Consider the following 22,554-nt stretch of genomic DNA (forward strand, 5'->3'; position numbering starts at 1 on the left):
ACTGGATCAACGCAAGATGCTGCTGAGCCAGCAGACGTGCTCAGAAACAGCTGCACCTCTCCGTGCAAGCATGCCCATGGTGAGGCAGGGTGGGATCCCTCCGCCAGCTTGAGATGAAAAGGCAGATTTTAGCAAACGTATCACAGAAACGAGTCATATAATCGAGGCAGGAGGCCGGTGCTATTTAATTTTGAAAGAAACGTTCATATTTACTTGACTCCACTGGATGATTTTCAATACCCATTGTGGATAAAACACACAGATGAGCTGTGGTGCTTGTAAAGGAAAGCTGTGAGCCTTGGCAAGTGGGGGTCATTACTGCTAGGGCTTCTACTGTTCTGGAAAGTTTTGGAACTCGTTCAGAGTTGTTGGAGAAGCACACTGGCTGCGTAGTGCTCCTTAGGAATTCTGGCTACTTACAGTCTTGGCCTTAGACATGTTTCAGAGCTAATTCTCAAGAGAAATGCAGATCCATCCTGCCTTTCTTCCAGCTACTGCTTCATCTGTCTGCCTAGCATGAGCGCACATTTGATTCGCAATTAGTAGGAATCTGCAGAGATTCAAAAGTCTGCCCTGGTGGTCCCTACCGGGGCACAGTACTGTAAGATCTTCCCATAATTTTTGCATCATCTAATTGCTACCAAGATATAAAATAACTTAATGAATTTTTTTTAAAGTATTTTATAAAGTTATACCTTGAATCCCATGTAAAAATGTAAGTGAGATGCAATTAACCCAAGAGACCTGGTGGATTCTGTGTTTATAAAGATTCTGTCATTACCAAATCCATTCTTCCTCATGACGTTTGGTGTAACACAGTCTTGCATCAGCTCTCATTTATAAGGTTATCTTTGTAACCGTAAGTGCTAAGAACATGTATCTGAAGATAAAAGCTTTATTTTTTCCAGAATCTAAATTATTCATTTCTAGAATATATTTCTCACTAGGTGTGTTCAAAGGCAAATGTTAGATGTGGAACAATGTCACAGCTTTCATAATGAGCATTAAAAAAATCTGAAATAAGCATAATTTACTTTTCCCAATATGTACATTAAATGTATAAATCTGTCTGCAGACATATTCAGACATACACGCTGAAAAATCTTGAACATAAGAATCAACAGCATTTTGAATCTCTGCCATCTAAGCAATTCAGATCCCACAGTCTTTAAACTGCAAATACTTAACCAAGTCACTAAATATTTTAGCTCAAAGTTTATATAGAAAGGATTAAACTAACGTCTCAAAGCAGAGACTGTGCCTGTGCAGCACAGGTGGGGATTTGTGATTTCAGTGTGTCAAGCCACGTGGTCGATACAGACGACATGTATTTGTGCACACTGTGCTTGCACACAATGCACTGTTTCATCTCCAGATTTACAGATTTAGAATCATAGAATTACAGAATCATAGAATTGTTTAGGTTGGAAAAGACCTTAAAGATCATTGGGTCCAACCATTAACCTAGCACTGCCAAGTCCACCACTAAACCATGTCACCACATGGTTCATGTTCACCTCATGTTCACCACCACTCTTTGGGCCCAGCCATCCAGCCAGTTTTTTACCCAGTGAAGTGTACGCCTGTCCAAGCCATGAGCAGCCAGTTTCCCCAGGAGAATGCTGTGGCAAATGGTGTCAAAGGCTTTACTAAAGTCTAGGTAGACAACATCCACAGCCTTTCCCTCATCCACTCAGCAGGTCACCTTGTCATAGAAGGAGATCAGGTTAGTCAAGCAGGACCTGCCTTTCATAAACCCATGCTGACCACCTGCCTGACCACCTGCTTGTCCAGTACATGCTGCGTGATGGCACTCAAGATGACCTGCTCCATAACCTTCCCTGGCACTGAGGTCACTGACAGGCCTGTAGCTCCCTGGATCCTCCTTCCGGCCCTTCTTGTAGATGGGTGTCACATTTGCTAACCCCCAGTCAACTGGGACCTCCCTGGTTAGCCAGGACTGCTGACAAAGGATTGAAAGTGGCTTGGTGAGCACTTCCACCAGCTCCCTCAGTACCCTTGGGTGGATCCCCTCTGGCCCCATAGACTTGTGTGTGTCTAAGTGGTGTAGCAGGTCACTAACCATTTCCCCTTGGATTATGGGGGTTTCATTCTGCTCCCCATCCCTGTCTTCCAGCTCAGGGGGCTGGGTACCCAGAGAACAACTGGTCTTACTATTAAAGACTGAGGCAAAGAAGGCATTAAGCACCTCAGCCTTTTCCTCATCCTTTGTCACTGTGTTTACCCCTGCATCCAATAAAAGATGGAGATTCTCCTTAGCCCTCCTTTTGTCGCTAATGGATTTATAGAAACATTTTTTATTGTCTTTCACGACAGTAGCCGGATTAAGTTCTGGTTGGGCTTTGACCCTTCTAATTTTCTCCCTGCATAACCTCACGACATCCTTGTAGTCCTCCTGAGTTGCCTGCCCCTTCTTCCAAAGGTCATAAACTCTCTTTTTTTTCCTGAGTTCCACCAAAGCTCTCTGTTCAGCCAGGCCAGTCTTCTTTCCTGCTGGCTTGTCTTTCAGCACATGAGGATGGCCTGCTCCTGCGCCTTTAAGATTTCCTCCTTGAAGAACGTCCAGCCTTCCTGGACTCCTTTGCCCTTCAGGACTGCCTCCTAAGGGACTCTGTCAACCAGGCTCCTAAAAAGACCAAAGTCTGCCCTCCGGAATTCCAAGGTAGCAGTTCTGCTGACCCCCCTCCTTACTGCTCCAAGAATCGAAAACTCTATCATTTTGTGATCGCTATGCCCAAAACAGCCTCCAACCACCACATCACCCACAAGTCCTTCTCTGTTCACAAACAACAGGTCCAGCGGGAAGCCTTCCCTAGTTGTCTCACTCACCAGCTGTGTCAGGAAGTTATCTGCCACACACTCCAGGAACCTCCTACACCGTTTCCTCTCTGCTGTATTGTATTTCCAGCAGACATCTTGTAAATTGACGTCCCTCACAAGAACAAGGGCTAGCGATTGTGAGACTTCTCCCAGCTGCTTACAGAATATTTCGTCTGCCTCTTCATCCTGATTGGGTGGTCTACAAGAGAATCCTACTATGATAACTGCCTTGTTGACCTTCCCCCTGATTCTTACCCATAAACACTCAACCCTATCATCACCATGATTAAGCTCTAGACAATCAAAACACTCTCTAACATACAGGGCTACCCCACTGCCTCTCCTTCCTTGCCTATCCCTTCTGAAGTGTTTATAGCCATCCATCGCAGCACCCCAGTCATGCGTGTCCTCCCACCATGTTTCCGTGATGGCAACTATCTCATAGTTTTCCTGCTGCACAATGGCTTCCAGCACCTCCTGTTTGTTGCCCATGCTGCATGCATTGGTGTAGATGCACTTCAGCTGGGCTATTTTGGGGGAAAAGGCCTAATTCCTACATGACCATTCTCAGGTGCTTCCGTGGTTTCATAATCCTTTTGTCTTTGCTGTCGCATGGACCTCCATCCCCTACCTTTCACTGAGATGGCAGACAGAAGGACCTCACTAGCACACTGTCCCTCAAACACTGGCATGCTGCCCTCAGGCTTATCTCTAGCGAGCCTAGTTTTATCCCTTTCCACCTTCAAATCTAGTTTAAAGCTCTTTCAATGAGCCCTGCTAACACCTGCACAAAGATCCTTTTCCCCCTTTGAGACAGATGTACCCTGTCTGTTGCCAGCAGGGCTGGTGTTGTGTAGACAGACCCACTATCAAAAAACCCAAAATTCTGCTGGTGACACCAGGCTTGGAGCCAGGTATTGATCTGCTGGCTGTTCCTGTTTCTTCCCTCATTATTCCCTGTAACTGGAAGGATAGAGGAGAACACTACTTGTGCTCCTGATCCCTTAACCAGTCATCCCAAGGCTCTGAAATCTCTCTTGATTGCCCTTGGACTTCTAGTTGCAGCTTCATCGCTGCCTACCTGAAAAATCAATAATGGATAATAATCTGAGGGCCGTACCAGGGTAGGAAGCTTTCTCTTCACATCTTTAACCCAGGCCCCAGGGAGGCAGCAGACTTCCCTAAGAAGTGGGTCCAGTCTGCGTATTGGGCCTTCTGTTCCCTTCAGAAGGGAGTCTCCTATGACAATGACCCGTCTTTGATTCTTTATGGAAGCAGTTTTGACACAGGACGTAGGCCGACTTAACCTTGGTGACACCTCCAAGCTAGGTGAACCATCGTCCTCATCATTGTTCAGTTCCCCTTGCAGAGCCTCGTACCTACTATGCACCTGGGGAGGCAGGGCAGTCACAGAGGAGATGCTCCTGCTGCGCCGGGCAGGAACTTGTTGCCATTGCCCCCTATCCCTTAAGTCACTGCGTTCAGCCAGGCGGAGCGAGGATAGGGAATCCTCCGTATCACGCGTCCTGTCTGCCTGTTGGACCTGTCTCAGGGAAGGTAGGGTGTGATTCCTGTAGTCTATCTCTCTCTCACACTCCCTGATGCTCCTCGACCTACTCACCTCCTCCTGGAGCTCTGTCACCAAGCGGAGGAGTTCCTCTGCCTGGGCGCACCTCCCACGGGTGTGCTCCCTGCTGCTGTCCGGTACTGGCACCAGAGCAGGGCTCACCCTGCAGCATGGCACCTGGGCAGCAGTGTGTTCCCATCAGAGCTCTGTCTGGGGAGCTGCGTCAGTCGCGGTGGGTGCAGAGCTCAGAGAGGCCATGGCTTTCTGCTGGGTGGATACCATTGCTCCCTGCTCAAGCTGGCAGAGCTTCAGCGCCCTTCCGGCACGCCCTTCCACACGAACTGCCGCGCCACGCCCTTGCTGACACGCCACACCCTGTTTGCCCGCCCTGTTGGCAGCGCTCCTGGCCACTAGCGCTCCTGATAGTGGGGGGGGGGGGCTTGGCCGCCATTGCTCCTGGCCCTGTCCAGGTCCCGTCAGCCGCTGTCGCACAAGCTGTGGGCTCCTGGCAGGTCTTTTGGCTGCCCCTGAGGTTCCCCTGGTTTGGGAAACCCCCCTGTGCACCGTGCTAGAGCACTCTACTGAAGATCCTGCGGGCACCGGACCTGCTCACCTTGGCAACTGATTTAGCACCAGATTTTCTTTTTGCTGTGTAACTGTCCATCTTACCATGCTTATAAAACAATATTATAAAATATACTTCTCAGTGTTGTAGAACACCTTAGTATCAAAGAAGGTGTGATAATCAGCTTTATAGAGGTTTGCTTCTCACTGCTTACATAAGTGCATTGATAACTACTTTTTAATGCCATTATTACAAAGTTTTTTGTATACTCATATCTGCATGAGTAACACAGGAGATGCCAAGCTCTTTTTCTTCAATACTAGTCTTAAAAGAAAGAGCTGTTTTGTTTCAGGTATATTTAACTCTCCCAACATTTTTTTGAATTCAGAGCGAAAACACACATCCCTGATATCTAGATAGTATAACATAAGAGGAAAAGTTATTTAAGACATGAAATTCAATATTGGATAGTATAAAATAAAGGTCCTTTTTCACTCTGTTTTCTCAAACTCTGTGTTAGCCTCAGCTGCGTTCACAAATGCTAATCAGAGCAGACACACAGGCCACATAATATTATGTCTTGGTCACAGCATATTCTATGGTCAGACTCCTATGGATTTTGGAGGTGAAGCCATGAGTCCTCCATTCCCTTAGCATGCCAAAGCCAGCATTTTTCTCCCACCAGAAACACTCACCTGTTCCTGCAGGACTTTAAGCATCGCTTGTGTATGTGTTTGCTCTTCCTTGGCTTGCTCCAGTTCAGATTTTTTGTTATTTAATTCTTCCTGTATGCTCAGCAATTGCTGCACAAACAAAACAAGTTTCTGGTTAGCATCATCTGGATCCAAAGCAGTTTTAAATCCTCAGTTTGATAAACCTTCATTTCAAACAATGTTTTGCAGTCTGCTCCTACATTTATTATTGTTGCATAATCTGCTGTGTCTAAATGGACCAGAGGTAAATTTTAATCTGCATCTCCTTCTGCAGCAGTTCTCCACGAGTAATGCATCTGTTAAAGTGTGTTAAGCTATTTGTTACATTAAAGTAGAAACTCCTGGTACAGTATATCACCCACAGAGCGACTGTCACATTCATCTGAACCAAAATCTTATTTGTAGAAGTATATGTGGTGGTTTTAATAATACTAGGGTAAACACTATGGTACATAAATAATTTAAAAGCACAGCCCTTTAATATAATTAGTCATTGGCCTACAGCCATTTTCATTCTATGTAAAGCAATATTCTGGAAAGCTTTCACACTGACTTGCCAAGAAGACAAAAGCTTTCCTTTTTTTCCCTTGTGCTGTGATATTTTATTAGATCAGGAAGACTGACGCCCTACAATCAATATATCAGCCAGGAAGACTGCTGATCTGAACAGTCAAAACAAAAAGCTATGACCAAAACCTATTTTTATGAAGAGAATTCTGGGATGTAGGGACATCTTTAAAAGCCCATGTCCCCTGGTCTTGGCTAGCTTTAGCTTCTGCATAGATTTATTGTGACTGTCAAGAGCAGGTCAGTAGATTTAGTTATTTCTAAAATAATTTTATAGCTTTGTATTCATGTGATGAATGTTAGACACTGCTGAAGAGCAAGAGGAGACAAACATGAGATTAAAAAGCTTATGGTGCTTTCCCTTAGTGATCAAGAAAGGAAACTATGATTTCCTGGGGCAACATATCGCTTGTAAGCACACTCCTTTTTAAGGTCTACTTGAATGAGGAATTGCTTTACTAACTTGTGTTACTGATCTAACCATGTATCTAAGCATCTAAAGCTTAGTTTATGCTTGTGCTTGGGACTGGTAACTCTGACTCAAACCGATGTTGCAGGTGTTCAGCATCTTGGTAAGTTACAGATAGCAAACCTAGAAATAGTCCCTGGCCTTGTTCCACTCCACTGAAAGTCCCAGGCATCAAAGGACTTGGCGCCAGTATTGTTTTCAGAGCTGCTTGGAAACAGATGACATTTCAGGGACTGATGGAGTTATTGGTAGTGTATTTCTGTTGTAAGTGAGCACCAGTATGATGGATTAATTCAGCCACTGAAGTAAAAATACATGTGGGTATATGTCTGATTATATCTCACACACTGTACGGTCCAGCTGGGTTAGCTTTTTGATGGATCTTGCTGCCTGGACTGCTCCCTGGGAGCCTTCAAGAGACATTCAGGTATGTGTATTCACCCTACCACAGTATAAGAACATTTCAAATCTCAAGATTTTACATGAAATAACAATATCTGTTCCACTGAGGTTCTTGCCCAACCAGCTTCTGTGTTGGAAGCTCTACTTTGGCATTTCCTGACCAGGGATGGATTGCCACCTCAGGCCTGCGTTCATCTTGCCTGTTGGGTACTAATTCCCTACTAATTTTCAGAAGATACACTGCATTTGTATGTACTGTCATATGTCACACACAGATACCCATGCAGGTCCTTAGCACAGTTATAGCTTTCCAAGCATTTCATAACTTTTTAGCCCAGAAGGGACCATTTGGTAACCTCATGCAACCTCCTGTTATTACAGACCATTAAGCTTCACCCAGGATAGCCCTAGATGATGTCTGCAATTTAGAAAGAAGGGACTCCAATCCTCAGACAAGAAGCAGAGCATACAAGACACCAGAAAGATAGCATAAGCCCTTTCAAGGGTCACTAGTTGAGACACCTGAGGTTTGGTAAGCAGATGTGTCACCTAATAGGGGATGGTGAAATGTCCTCTCCTTCCCAGCTGCAACCTGTTTGACCTTACACACCTGAACATGGCAAGGGTTAAGAGAAAGTAGTCTTTGCCCCCCATCTTGGAGTCTTTTCTGAGCAGTTATGTCTCACCAGTGTGGCCAGCCTCTCATGATTCAAAGAGAGGAGACAAAATGAACAAAATGATCCTTACACAAAGCCAGGAATGCGTCTAGCTGATTATGTACTGGGGGAGGGAAGCCCTTATTTTCATCTCCAGGCAATCAGCTGAAACCTTGAAGCATGGGATTTGATTATCGTCATTGTCTCAGTGTGGTGCTACAAGTACTAGGGAGTCTGAGGAGGACCTCACAAGAGATCTTGTTTGCTCCACAGACTCTGAAAGGAAGTGAATAGCCATGCCTATCCAAGGAGAACATCACCACCATCCAGACTGCATATTCATCCTGGTTCAGAGATTTTACTCCAGCTTCTGGGAGAAACCCTAGAGTCCATGCTTCTGAACAATATAAACTTCTGTCTGGAAGATCCCAAGTGAGTTTTCAGTCCATCTTTGCCCCTTGAAAGCCTTTTCACTACTGAATGACTGTTACAAATGGAAAACCAAGTTTCACTTATAGGTTGAACTTGTTACACTTCCACCAGGATTGAAATCTCCTTCCCCATCCTACCCACCCACTCCCCATGGCTCTTCCATGGCCAAGTTTTACATACCGCATATCAGCTCACAAACTTCCACTGTTCTATTTTCACATCTCCCACTGTGATCTCCCACTGTGATTTAGTCTAATTATATCCCTCTTCCTTTGATCCTGACTTTTTCTCTTTTGTGTTTGAGGCAATTTTTCGAAAACTGTCCGAGCATGGGAGGAAGTGGTGTGGAAGACACTCTCTAAGAGCACAAGAGAGATGCTCCCTGCTCTCCATCTTTGTACTTGGCTCTGGACCAGCCAGGAACAGGAATCCCAGGAAAACATCCCAGTTTCCCTGGGGTAAGAGAGTGTGCATTCTGGCTGCAGTATGAGCTGCAAAGCACTTGATATGAGATAAAAACCTTCTGGCAGTCTTAATGGTTAAACTGTCAACTACTGCAGGCTTACTGTGTGTGCATAGGCTTATATTTTCAAAGTCAGCCAATGGGTTTTATTTTCACAGGGGTGGAAAACAGAGTATCTGTAACTAAGTTACCATGTTCCCAGTCACACATAAGGTTTTTGCTTCACAGAACTGGGACCTTCCCATTCAACTCCCAAAGATGTCAGAATTGTTTAAACCATGTAGCGATCCCCTAGGGGTTTAACCTTTTCTTTTTCTCTCCCTCACATTTATCTCTAAAAGCTGCAGAACCTGCTCATTTTGCATGGGTCAGGTTCTGAGGTTTCTTTTTCCTGAGTGGTTGATGCCGCCACTGGGAACTTGTAACAAGGAGTTACACCTGCCAAACAGCATATTTTCCCCTTCTAGTCTCATTTTGGAAAATGAAGAAATAGCTTTGACTGAAAAAAATATCAGCCTAAGACAGACGAACAGCCTGAAAAATTTCAGCACAAACACGTGATGTTAGGCAAAATTAGAAGCAAATGGGAAGAGGATCTTATACTGGCAGGAATGAGACAAGTTTCATAACAGGGACTGCTGTCATGCCTGCTTATTAACAGAGAGCCTCTCCATAAAGATTGTAATGAATGATGCCAAGATGATGGCATTTAATTATTCAAAATTATTTTGTTTTTCACATAAATGTGCTTATTAAAAATTGATCCTATAGATATTTATTCTGCCCTTCAGATTGCTTGCAAGTATACACCACAATCAACTAAAATCTTGGTTTTAATGTTTGTGCTGTCTGACACTGTTCCACCTACTTTGCCATCTCATCCAGCATTTCTGCCAGAGCTTCCCTCCCGTGCCCACCCACCCACACAGCATTTGCTACCCCGCTCCCCACCTGTTATATCCTGCTGGCATGTCTCACAGCTACTGCCAGCACAGCTATCAAACTGTCCCTTCCTTCAATCTTGTCTCATCTCTCTGGCCATTTCCTTTAAGCTCTGATGTCCCCAACTTTGTGGCACAGCCATGGCATTCAGACAGCAGTTCTCCAGTTTCCTCTGGCAGAGTGACTTCTTGCTTACACAGCCAGGAAATACCTGGCTCATTCTTCTGTTGTCTTCCAGTGGTCCTCAGTGTGCAGTTCTTTGGGTCTCTGAGGGTACTCTGCAAGTTATGCAAGGGTCTTTTCCCTGAGCCAAGATCCCAGTGTCAGGAAGCAGAAAAGCATCTCACGGTGCTCATCGTAGCTCTGAGGATCCTGGAGAGAGACACCTGCACAGCCTAGAGCTCCACCAGCACCAGTCTACATGCTGGTCTGGTCTACATGCTCAGCTGGTCTACATACAACCAAAACCGTTCGTCACCATGGCTGCCAGGTTGACTCTAAGAGATGAAGCCGTGTGGTAGGTCCAGATCAGACTGGTAAGATGTCACTGACATCCTCTTACTGGCATTTCCAGAGAGGAGACAGGAAAGGAGAAAGAATTATCCTACAGGTTGTCTCTCTAGAGGTCAATCAATGCATTTTAGACAAAAAAATCCAAGACAGATTGCTTGTTTCCAGTGGCAGCTGTGGAGCTGCTCTGTATAGAAATGGTAAATATCACTCTCCAATGTTACGCTTCCTTCATTCATGAGGACCAAATCCTCCCTGTACATAAGTGGGTAGCTAGTTTCTTTATATCAGGGGGAATTGTGTGTGTGTTTTGTTTTTTTCACACATTCCCACCTCCAATGCTGAGTCTCTGTTAGAGACAGTTCAGTACCGCCCATATTGCGTAGATCTCAAAAGTGCAGATAGAAAATTACCATCTTAAACCAAGCTTCGCAGCTTCTGAAACATTAAATATAGATGGCATTATTGAAGCCAGCTGAATTACTCAGACTGCGTACAATGCGGTGCCAGTGTGGCCAAGAATGCTAACAACCGAACAACACACGGTGCCTCGAAATATATGAGGAGCCCTAAAGGGAAAGTAATAGCTTGCAGTTGTGTACCACTGTGCAACCATGAAATATTCCTTCTTTTTCCTTTCCTCCTCCCTGCCCACAGTTCTTCATTTCTACCCAAAAGGCAGCGTTACATGTGTACATTTAAATATAAATTATGGACATATCTAGAAGTGTGGTCACACACCGAGCCTAGCAGGACAGAGAAGGGAAAGCATGGTTTCCAGCATGAAACCATCAACTTAGCATGCTAAGAAAAGGGAGGCAGATCAGAAGAGACCACAGGGCCTGAGGCTGTACTTAAGATACCGTAAGGCTGACAGAATAATGAAAAAGGAAAACCAGCATTTGCCACAAGTTTAGCAGTTGTTATACTGCTGAATGGTCCTGCCCCTGCTATTTTGGTTATGGTTTTCTCTACAGCTGCTTGAAAGGAAGTATGAAAAGGTTACAAAGACCTTAAAGAAAGGGAAGTAAAAAAGAGCAGACAAAAGAACACCTCTGAGGTGGGAGCGCTGACTTTGATCGCAGGTTGTGCAGGCAGTTTCAAGCAAACCCAGCCTGTTCAGCCATGGGAAGGAGGCACAGACTCTCTCTCCCATTTCTGGAGTAGCTGCAGAGTGTCCAGAAAAGATCTATGGTAAACTCTTCTGAAATGAGTATATCAGTCAAAGAGGGATGGTCTTACACAGCCTGACTGAGCCAACTCATTTGAACGGCCATCTTAGACACCTAGTGAACTCAGGGAAATTGAATTCTCCTACCCATATAATATTTGGGGACAGCATATTACTCTCCACATACTACCTATAGGGAATATATCCCTATACAGGAAATATGGGGAGATCTGATTCACTAGGTGGCTAAAATGAAGGCAAAACTTACATGCCTCAAATAGGCAGGCTGTATCCCAACCAAGGCTACCTTTTTCAGTCCCAGTGAAACCAAAACTTGCACACTAAACAGTAAACCCAGGAAGCAGTTCTCACTTGTGCAAAAGTGCAGCCCTTTCCCCCTTTCCCCTAAACTACACTAGAATCAGAGATTCATAGCTACATACATTCAGAGATACATAAAAAATGTGAAATCACAGGCATTGAAAAGATTGCAGAGTTCACCTAAAAATTAAAACACTCGCTTATGCTAGCAATTTCTGAGGTTTTATTCTCTTTTTTTTTCCCCAAGTAACACCTTGCTGTGTCTTTTCTAACTTTATTTTATAGAAAGAAGAAGTTAGAGTTTGCCAAATGGAAAAGGACAAAAATAAGCAAGGAAAATAAGTGTTTCAAAATTCTTAGAAGTTTTTCACAAATACAGAGGGGAAATACGTTAAATATTTCTTTTCAGAATCCTCCTTAGGTAGAAGGAAAAGAAATAATGAATCAAAATGAAATCTCAGGTACACAACCAATTGCAAAATAAAAATACAAATCCCTCTCCCAGTGCTTCCACAGACAGTCTGGAAGAGTGTTTTTCTCTTTCTGTAAGACAGACAAGATTTCGCATCACAAATGGCCAGCACATGGCAGGCTTGAATAATGAGAAAGTGACTTCCCAGCTGAGCAAATATGCATTAGTAACAAGACGCTGATGAGGCCAGACAAATCACCAAGGAAACGGGAGAATGTGAAAGACAAGTCAAAGAAGCTTTAGAAATGAGCCCTCAAGGAAGTTAGCCATGTTGCAGCAGTAAGGGCAACATACATGCCATCCTAATGTATGACAAGATATTATTAAAATAAAAAGTATGATTGTGGATTTTTTTAAGGGAGTAAAAAGAAACACAGCACAATGTTTCTCATCCCTCCCACCTCTCAGGGCCCACCTGTGTCATAGGAACTACGCGGATGGCATTATTTGGATGGATTGAGGGGTTTGCAATGGCAAAAGAGTCCAAGCCCTGACCCCCCTGCCCTGGGCTGGTGAAGAGCTGCACGTGGATCAACAGCTCAGCTCCTGCTTGTTGGGCATCCACCTGCAAAGTGGGTTTTCCTGGCTCCCTGGCCAGAGGCAAAGACCATGCTGAACATGTTAGCTCCACAGGCTAATCACCTCAGAGGGGGCCGGGGAGCTGGACACACACCTGATGGGTGAGTGCATATGGTGGCACTATTGAAGAACTGTCCAGCTGCTTCAGCGGGGAGATGTTTGCCATGCTCCCCTCCCACTGCTATTACATTGACTGCAAAGGTCCTACAGCTTTACAGCACTCAGAGTAGGAGCAGACAGGACTAAACCTGAGAAATATGCCAAATGAGAAAACAGACAGATGGACACAGACACACTGAAACTATCTAAAGGGAGGTTACAGAGAAGATGGAGTCAGGCTTTTCTTGGATAACAGCTGAGGGCGAATAGAAACATACTCAACAAGAAACATTTCTATTATATATTAGGAAAATATTCCACAGTGAGGGTGGCCAGCCACTTGAACAAGGGCTCAGAGAAGCTGTGGACTCTCCATCCTTGGAGGTACTGAGAACATAGCTGGACGAGGTCCTGAGCAAAACTGAGACAACTCCAGAGCTGCCCCTGCTTTGAGCAGAGGCATGGTGTATGTGACCTCCAGACATACCTTCTGACTTATGTTCTTCTATGATTCTAAAGACTACCTAATACATATCAGATAAATAGCTCTCAATTTCTTTTGTTTCTATGAGGCGTAGTAATTCAGCCACACTGATTACAAGAGGAAGGTTGGACAGCAGATGAAAGGAGAACATGGATGGTGCAATGAATGGCTTAAGAGCCAGTCTACAGCTTTCCTTTGCCAAGTAATTTTTAAGTATATCTCTTACTCCTCAAGAAAGACAAGTTCTCTTTGGTCAGCTCTGGACTTTTGCAGCAAATGAGGAAAAGACCCAAGTCCTTAGGAAACTTACAGAATCAATCCCTCCTCTCAGAAGTAAAATGCTCCCAATTTACTAATAGATATTTAGTGCTAGCATCAGGGATCCCTGTCTGGGCTCTGATTTTCACAGCAGATTACACAAGGTCTTTGATTTTGATCGTGGCCTGTGGAGGGGAGAAGTCTGACCAAAGCCCATTGCACCTCATCAATAAAGCTCCCTCCTACCTTTGCTAAATGAGGTGACTGGCATATTACATAGCTCTTGACTTTACTGGCAATAGGTGAGGGGACAGGTGGGCTCTTACCCTGATCAAAGGAAGAGGGATGATCGCAGATGAGCATCATGTTCCCCCTGCCCTCCTATCTGTCCTACAAGGCAACCAGTCGGCACCTGGTACAATGCACAGTCAAAAGAAGACATGATAATCCATTCATAGCAACCTCATCTTCTCCAACCTTTCACCTGTACCTGTTCATTGTGGATACCTCCTCACCAGGCAATGGCACTTGAACTGTATGATCCCATCTCTTCTTTCATAGGACTGCAAATGAGCATGATACAGCATGCTCTTTCTCAACAAACCAAATTAGATTTTTTAAATTTTGATTTCCTATTCAAGAAGAAATATTTTATTTATTTTGAAGGAGAATAAAAAGACCTGACATTTTAATTAGAAGAATAACATTAGGGAAGAGAATCAATTTACCCAGTGTAACTCCCATTGAAACAAAATTCCTAGTAGTGGATAGCATCAAACACATTAGAGAACTATGTAACCAGCAAGCCAATGCTATCTTTTAAAGAATTCACATACGATCACTGGACTGTAAAACTTATGAGATCGGTCCTTCGCCACCACTAGACTACACAAGCATGTTAATGAAGATATTAGTTGATTTCTTTCATATTCTAAATAAAATGTGTGCACCCCATTGTTTCTCTCCAAAGTGTTTATTCTTGCTGCCAATCTCAGTTTAGCTTTACCAGTGGTAGCAGGCAAAAAGATGCTACCCTCCACCATCTTACCACTAGAACAGCTATCATCAAGAATATGGTGCTTAAAGCATCTGTGGGCCTTTCTTTACACTTCCCCTAATATTGTTGAAGTAGTGGTAGCAGAAGTGGGAAAATAAACACTACTTTCAATAAGAAAAGCTTGTTAAACACAGAGGAGAACTCATTTGGCTTGTCTGAGATCTGGTAAATAATTAGCACTTAATTGCCAGCTGCTCTTTTTTTTTAATATAATCAGAAAGAGTAAGTATTTTCTGGAAGTTGGAATGTGGACAGTACTGTACAGAGCCCTGAAAAGCACAAGGGAACGAAGATAGTACTTATGGGAACATTTCTCTCTGTCCTGGGAGCAGACATACTTCTTAACCAGTTTCCAAATATCAACCATAGGGTGAGAGAAGAAGAGATAGGCCTTGAAATGAACATCTGGACATTGGGTCCAGTCCCTTGTACTTATCTTGTATTCATTCCCTATAATATTATCAGTGTTGATTAATATTGCCATTACTAGTCCAGTGCCACTTTTATAGGAAAACAGAAAGATCTAACTGGAATTCATACTGCAAGAGTAGTAATAAAAAACATTTCAAACTTAATTATTCCGGTCTGTTTATTCAGCAGGTAAAATGCAAATACAAGGGGTAATGTTTTTATCTCTTTTATTTACTCTTCTCTTTAATACTGCATTTGGAGAAGAATCAGTTTATAGTTGTGCGTAAGTACACTGGGTGTATTATATGCTGAATAGTTGTTTGGTGAGCAAAAGGTAGGTGGATAAAAAAAGACTACAAATCTTCTCTGCATTTAGGCTATATTAATAAATATAGCCATAACATGCTCCATCTATTCAACAATGATGCTAATTTCAGTGCTAAACTGCTACTATAACCTGTATATTTAAAGGTAAATGGTTGTTATAATGGTCATGGCACTCACGTGGCACCAGATTAGGCAATTTTCAGCCAACAGCGTATGTGTCTGTGACTTCTGACATTTCAGAAAGTTTGCATGTGAGAGAAAGGAATGGCTGTGACAGTTAACAACATCTGTGAAGGATCTGAGAGCTGCAGACCTAAATGCCAGCTGAGGGTTATTGGAATTTAATAGGTGGTATATTGGTTAGAAAAGTGATGTGGAAAAAAAGTCTCACGATGCCCTATCCTACTAGCTGTTGAAACCTCCTGGACAGAAATGTGCTTTTCCTCCCTGCTCCCACTGAAAGCGAGTGGACCATGGGAATAGTCAGTTCTTCCATGACTTGGATGAGATAAAACTACTTTTCATATAGGATAGGAGAGGAAAGACCTGAGCAATGCCATCTTTGCTTGTAGAAAAACAATTCTGCTAGCTCAGTGAGGACATCTGAAAATGGATTAGCTCTGCTCCAGTGGCAGGGAATGGTAGAAATCCAATTCATTTCAAAGGCAGCACAGTGAGGCCAACACTAGCTACCTCTGGCTTTTCTATTCAGAATGGTTACTATACGTTAGAGGTATATGATCTTGCTTAAAAAGCTGAGAGATGACCCTTGTACCATCTCACTTAGACAAAAGGGTCCTAATCTGGCTCCCAGTGACTGTACTGTGGAAGCTGTGTGCATGCCATAGTCCTCGTCACCACATATGTACCCTGGCCATCCTCCTTAAAGGAAGCAGTGAGTGTAAGGATGGAGCTGCGATGCACTCCAGCAGCTCTTCTCACCCTCCCAACCACAACCGTGAGGCATATCATAGAGCAAACTGTCCTTCCCTGGATGAACACTGAAAGCCCGAAATGTTTGCTAGTCATCTGGCATTTATCAGAGCCCTTTGAAAAAAGGTGTATAAGTCTCAGATGCACGTGGTATTTATTTTACATGCTAAATGATTAGTAAACTGCAAAAGCTAGTCCTCAGTAGGGAGGAAATGTCAGGAGCAATGTGGCCTTTGCAGTAAGACCTAGAGTTGCATATTGAACAGCAAGGACAGGAAGGTATTGAATAGGTAATGATTAACTGTGCACTCTCTGTCTGCGGCACCAAACGGGGAAGGGTCTCTGAGGTATATGAAGCAAAATACACAGGTGGTAATTCTGGCAATTCCTGGCTTCTGAGTGCTCAGGTTTGCAATCTGCATCACTATTTGAGTGAAATTGATATTGTTTGGGGTAAAAAAGAAGACGAGACAGAAGTCTTTCATCATGCTGCATCAGAGTGACACCCATGTGGGTCATCAACAGGGCCAGAATATGTTCAGTCTCCATCCTGAGCTAACAGAGTTGGTGGCACTCACAGCAGTGTATCAGCCTTTATGTCAGTCCTACGCCTGTCACCCATGACTGTTCCTATTGTTCTTGCTTTCCACCCTGAGCACTCATTTTAGGAGAGGCACCCCCGCACATCCCCTGCTCTTGCAATAACCCCGTGGCTAGGCTTTAATGCATCACTGCCAACAAAGCGGAGTTTGTGCTGTCGCTGTGTGTTAGGAGTATGAACTGAAGCTCAGCTAATGAATTGGTCCCTTTAGGGGACCGGGGCAATGAGGTGCCTCTTAAATGTCCCAGATACACCCCAGCATGCGCAGTAGCAGAACTGTAGGCACTTGTGTACATTTCCTGGAGAAAACACAGGTGGAATCATGATTTAAATAGGGATTTCTGGATGACACCCTTGCCTGCAGGAGCTTAAATTCAGCCTATCATGCTCAGGCAGTTGTGAGAGGAAAGAACATTATCATACATTTACATGATGCAATGAAGCACCGTGCAGAATTACCAGTCTATTGGCAAATGAACCAGTTCAGGAATCAGTACAGCTATGCAAGCATGGCCCCATACCTTGGCCAATTAAGCTTGACGAAAAAGTGGAACTAACTTGCTCAATTAGAGAGCCATGCTAAAGGAGGTATGCTCTGTAGACTTAGGACTAACTTGAGGAGTAAAACATGGCACTGATGGCTGTGCTAAGGAGGTGGTTCAGGAACAACCCCGGATGACCAGTAAAAATCTAAAACTTACTTGGATATGCACTACTGAGTGCCATCTCCTATGTGGCAAAGTGACATTTTTCAAAGGCGTGTAACATTATCAGTTTCAGACAGATTTTATAAAGGATATGGAAACTACATCATTAATTCAATAGCGACTCGCTGTCAAATTCCAAGTCTTTGTTTCAAAGCATGAAGGTGGCAAGTGCATTTCCTCAATAATTTTGTTTGGTGGACAACAAACAAGAAAAGCATAGCTTTCACGCTTTGTTCTTGGAATGGCTGAAACATTTTGATGAGAATTTTTTCAAAAGAATTTTGCTTCCTACTCCACATGGAATATGCTAACCCAAATGGTTAAAACTTGAAGAAATTATATACCCACTGAAAACTGAGTCTTATAGTGGCAAGCATGAAGCAACACTACTAAGTGATATTTTCTGCATTACCTATAGTCATGTATCTGGTAAAACATTTCAGACAGAGAGACAAGATTTAAAAAATTCTTACAGCTGTGCTGTGAAGTATTGTAAAAATAGTTACAACTAAAACATCCTTCCTTGTGATCACAGTCTTTGTTAGAGAATACCAAACACTGCTGGAAAAACAGAGCCATTTGAAACGTGATCTGCTTGGTATGTGTGTTCTCATATAGAAATAAATTGAAGGCAATACCACCTATGCAGCAGTGACAAGTTAATTCAATTTCCATCTCAAAATCAGGTAAAGTGTATCTCATTTGTTACCATGGATACAAGACATTATTTCCATTTGTTTGAGATCTCACAGTGGGTATGAAATTAAACTGTGACACAGTTTTATGGAGGAAGTTGACTAAAAACCCCATAAGTTCAATGTCATTAGTCCAAAGGATTTTCTTTTTTAGACACAATAAATAAGCAGGTTGCTACTAGTGCCCATAAGGTATACTTCATAAGCAAACATCTGTGTGGTTTTGCTGATGCTACTTTGGATCAGTCGGAGTGATGGAAGAGAAAATAAACATTCATTTCATCAGTCCTGCAAATGTGGGAAAGAATCCTGAAAAAAGTCCAGATGGTGGAAGGACATTAAAAATACATTGATGTTGTGTTATTTGCTATTGTTTGGCACCAAATATGTTTACAAAAAATTTCTTGATTCTGAAAATGCATCCACTTTTTCTCAGATAAATTTGCTTTTCAGGCTGCAGCTCAAATCACTTGTTCTCTAGTTTTCAAAGTCAGAAGAACTACAGGTGTATGAAAAAGCGGAGGAGAATGAAGAGGAAAGGAGGAAGAATACGTTTTTTTAATGCTGGCATATATGCAGGCTTCAGGAATTCAATGGCATTCAGTTTACCTTGTCTGAAATTAATTTTAATATATACAAAAGGATAAAAGGGAATACAGGTCTTCTTGTTAAATTATTACTACTCAAGTCCTGGCTATATGTTTAATATTTCATAGAGAGACTGATTTCCATAGCTGCTGAGCACCTGCTATGCTGATGGATTTCAGCTAAGGTTGTCATCTCTCAACATTTACAAAACCAAGCTGAGATAAGACAGACACTACCTAAATCAAAGGTTTATTTCTACATATTCTGCATGAACTGCATGAAAGGCACAAAGGTTATGAGATGTCATGACTATGGCTAATCATTGAAATCCAAAGCCATCATCCAGCTGCTTAATTGACTGTTAATTTCCCACCAAATATTCTGAACTCCACCTCCCGTGCTTCTGTGTTGCTGCCCTCCTCAGCGTATTGTCAGACTGGATTATCTGCAGTGTCTTCTCCAGCTCCTTGGGCCATCTCTAATTATATCCCATTGGGATTTAGTAGGTCTGACCCCAAGATGGCAAACTAGAAAAATTCAGAACCTCACAGCAAAATTGTCACGAACATAGAAACTCTCAGAGGAATAGGGGCTACAGTGTCCATTGCTAGCTGAGCAGAGAGATAAGTAAGTCGCTTTCTGTTATTGACTTGCATTATTAACATTTGCTTGAAGTTACAACAGAAATCTATTTATATTCTACAGACTTGATTATCCTTCATCCAGACCCCAGGTAGGAAATTATAATAATGCAAAATGAGCGTTAGGGCTCTAGCATTTTGATTTAGTAGTATTTTGTGCCTACTTTTCACTAATTTTAATGGAGAATTAGCACCAGGCTGAAATTTAGCACAATATTTATATATGCAGTTAAATTTAATGAAGCCAGTGATATTTAAGTATCCATTTATATAAGGATAAGATTATGAATAGACCTCAAGCATATCTAAAGTATACTGAAACCTCAAGTATTTCTGATTAATGACTTTTTATTCCTAAGTTCAGGAAAGATTTTTTTCCTGAATTATCAATGACTTATTTTCTATTTTTCAAATATTTTATTTAGAATTATTCCACTATACCATAAATCACCCTAATTTTGTAAACTCTGCAGGCTTAAAGGGGTTTATGTTCATATAAACACATGTGTAGGTTTGTCTTGTGCTGTTATTTGGTGTTAGGTGGGATTTGCAGACTTGCAGGATTCAATTGGTACTGTGATAGGAATGCAATTCCTAACCCACCAGGCAGTTCATATGCACATGAATGTCTCCTGGTTTTTGTCATTAAAAACCAGCTTAGTACAATCTGGAAGGGAGTACAACTCGTCCCCTTCTGGAATCTAATAACCAGGAGTGATAGAGGAGCCCACGCTGTTGCTTCAGGGCACAGATGAAGGAGGCAAAATTAACCTCTGCAGTGACATCTTGAGAAGCTCCATTCTAGATGGGAGCCCAATGCAGTGTCGTGGTGAGCCACTGCCCTTGTGCTCTGTCATGTAGCAGCTGAATACAAGTGCCTGGGCAGGAAACAGGTTATACACATGCATGTTGAATGAGGGGTGCTTATGTGTTAGTGGACATGTCAGACGAAGCAGTGGGAGCAGTCTGGATGTGCTTGCCAAGACTTGCTCAGCACAACATCAGGAGCACACTGACAAATAAAGGAGAATGGATAAGATAAACTGCCCCCCCCACAGGGACACATTGCAGTTTCTGTCTGACTGATATCAGAGAAAAAGCTTTGTTGCTGCACTAAACCACTTAAAAATTGCCTGAATGAAAAGGTTACATCCATGGGTCAGCATAAATGATAAAAGCTTAGGCGATAGCATTGATGTTGCTATCTGCTTGCAAGTTAGCAGGAGGGTAGTCTGGACAAGCTGGAGATGTCTCAGTCATCCTCAAACAAGAGTCATCAGAAAAAAGACAAAGCTGAGAAGTGGAGATGCATCTAAAGATGCAGATGAATGCAAACGAAGGCACCACAGAGCACTGGCTATGCTACACTAGCCAAACTTTCTTGAACTTTTGTGCAGAATTAAGGCCAATTGCATTAAGTGCGGAGAGCAATAGGGGATGTACCGAAGTAATTTGTTCCTAAATAAACATGCATAAGGAGTTTTTTTGACTGATCGATGGGTTTACAGTTTATGAATTCCTAAAATGACTATCCCTAAATATGTCCCCAATTCCTCCTCCTCTTTCTCCCATCTAAAATCCACGAGATTTTGACTCTGAAAAGAAATCAGGACCTTCATGACTAAGAGCCTTGAGTACAAGCACAGTTCCATTGTACCACTTTCCTAAAAAAGAAGACACGTGCTTTTCTTCCATAGCAATACCTGCTGCATGCCTTGCATTGTCTGCTGCAGGAACTGCAGCTGCTGGTCCTTTGTAAGGCTTTCTTCTGTTCGAAAAAGCTGTCCTTTCTCCTGTTTCAGGAGCTCCACTTCATTCCTATAAGCGTCCAGCTGCCATCGAAGACTATCATTCTCTTCCTTTAGCGCATACGCTTGGGCGGCTAGAGCTAAGAGAAAATGAAAATGTGAAGAAATCAGTAAAATGGATTGTTTCCTTACAAATAATGCAGAGGACATTGTCAAGGGAGATGACAATACAGCTGAAAGCCAGTGAGACATTTCAGAGCTGAGACAAGACCCAGCCGAGCTGAAAATGATTAGGTTCTGGCAAAGACTGTTGCTGGGAAGTTATTTCCTGGGATGGAAGGAGCCATAAAGTGACCCTGGATAATTCAAACGCTACTTGCAATCTGGCTGCTAAATATAGGCTTATATTTTAGGAGGAAACTGGCATGCAGTCCAAGGGCAAAGCACCCACCAACTTCGCAACATTTTCCCAGTGATGTTATAGGAACTGATACAACCGTTTAATAATTATACTAGTGTAGCAGCCAGATGTTCCAATCAGATCTCTGCGAAGGAATTTTGACTACGTAAAGTTGCTGGATTTAGTCCCATGAGAGAGGAAACAGAGAAATTCCTCTCCAATCTCGCTATGAACTACTTCGTAGCAATGATTATGAGGAACCATTTAGACAGAAAAATGATGTAATAGAGTAAAATTATATAAAATGCAAATGCTCAAAAAAAGAGTTGGCACTACAAGAACATTACTACATTAAAGGCATTGAAAGACACTTAAGTCATTTCCTTAGGAAGCTCCATTTGGCCCCTTTTCAATTTAGAATGGCATTTTTATTATCATAACTGATAGCAGGTGTTTGTGAAGAAATCGATTAGTATGCAGGGATGGAAATTACATTTGCCAAATGACTTGCACAGTCTGCAATATAAGCTAAAATTTGTGTAGCAAAAGGCATAAGGCTATAAAGCATGTACTAGGAACATTATTTAAATAAATTATCCAAACATAAATACATATAGGGAAGTGTGGCATTCATTACTTTAGGGATGTGGTTATCATCCTATAGAAGAACCTACTCCTGCTAGTATTTATATTTGGCAGTAGCTGTGGTCATTTGGCATAGCAAACTGCCATACTATACTATTTTCCTTCTTGGAACCTGGTAACACAACAACATTACAGAGCAGCTGTAATTAAAAAACAACAATCTACCATAGCCAATTCTATCAACATTTGGTAACTGAAGCACATAACTGATTTACATTCCTGATTAAATGATTTCAGGCTTGGTATCACAGAATTCTTTCTTGCCCACCTACAATAGTAATATGGTTAAA

The 22,554-nt window shown here is 42.6% G+C and overlaps 1 protein-coding gene across 9 annotated transcripts in view; it reads right to left on the bottom strand.

Moving 5' to 3' along the window:
- ENOX1 (ecto-NOX disulfide-thiol exchanger 1) overlaps positions 1–22,554 on the bottom strand; it is a 394,890-nt gene that overhangs the window by 25,994 nt on the left and 346,342 nt on the right. For all 9 annotated transcript variants that reach the window (XM_072850165.1, XM_072850170.1, XM_072850162.1 and 6 more), the window contains 2 exons: positions 21,175–21,359; positions 5,669–5,776 (listed from right to left, as the gene is read on the bottom strand). In XM_072850165.1, the coding sequence (XP_072706266.1) occupies positions 5,669–5,776; positions 21,175–21,359 (293 nt within the window). The remainder of the gene's footprint in view (positions 1–5,668; positions 5,777–21,174; positions 21,360–22,554) is intronic.

Source organism: Ciconia boyciana, chromosome 1, assembly GCF_034638445.1.
Source record: "Ciconia boyciana chromosome 1, ASM3463844v1, whole genome shotgun sequence".
NCBI classification, from domain to species: Eukaryota; Metazoa; Chordata; class Aves; order Ciconiiformes; family Ciconiidae; genus Ciconia; species Ciconia boyciana.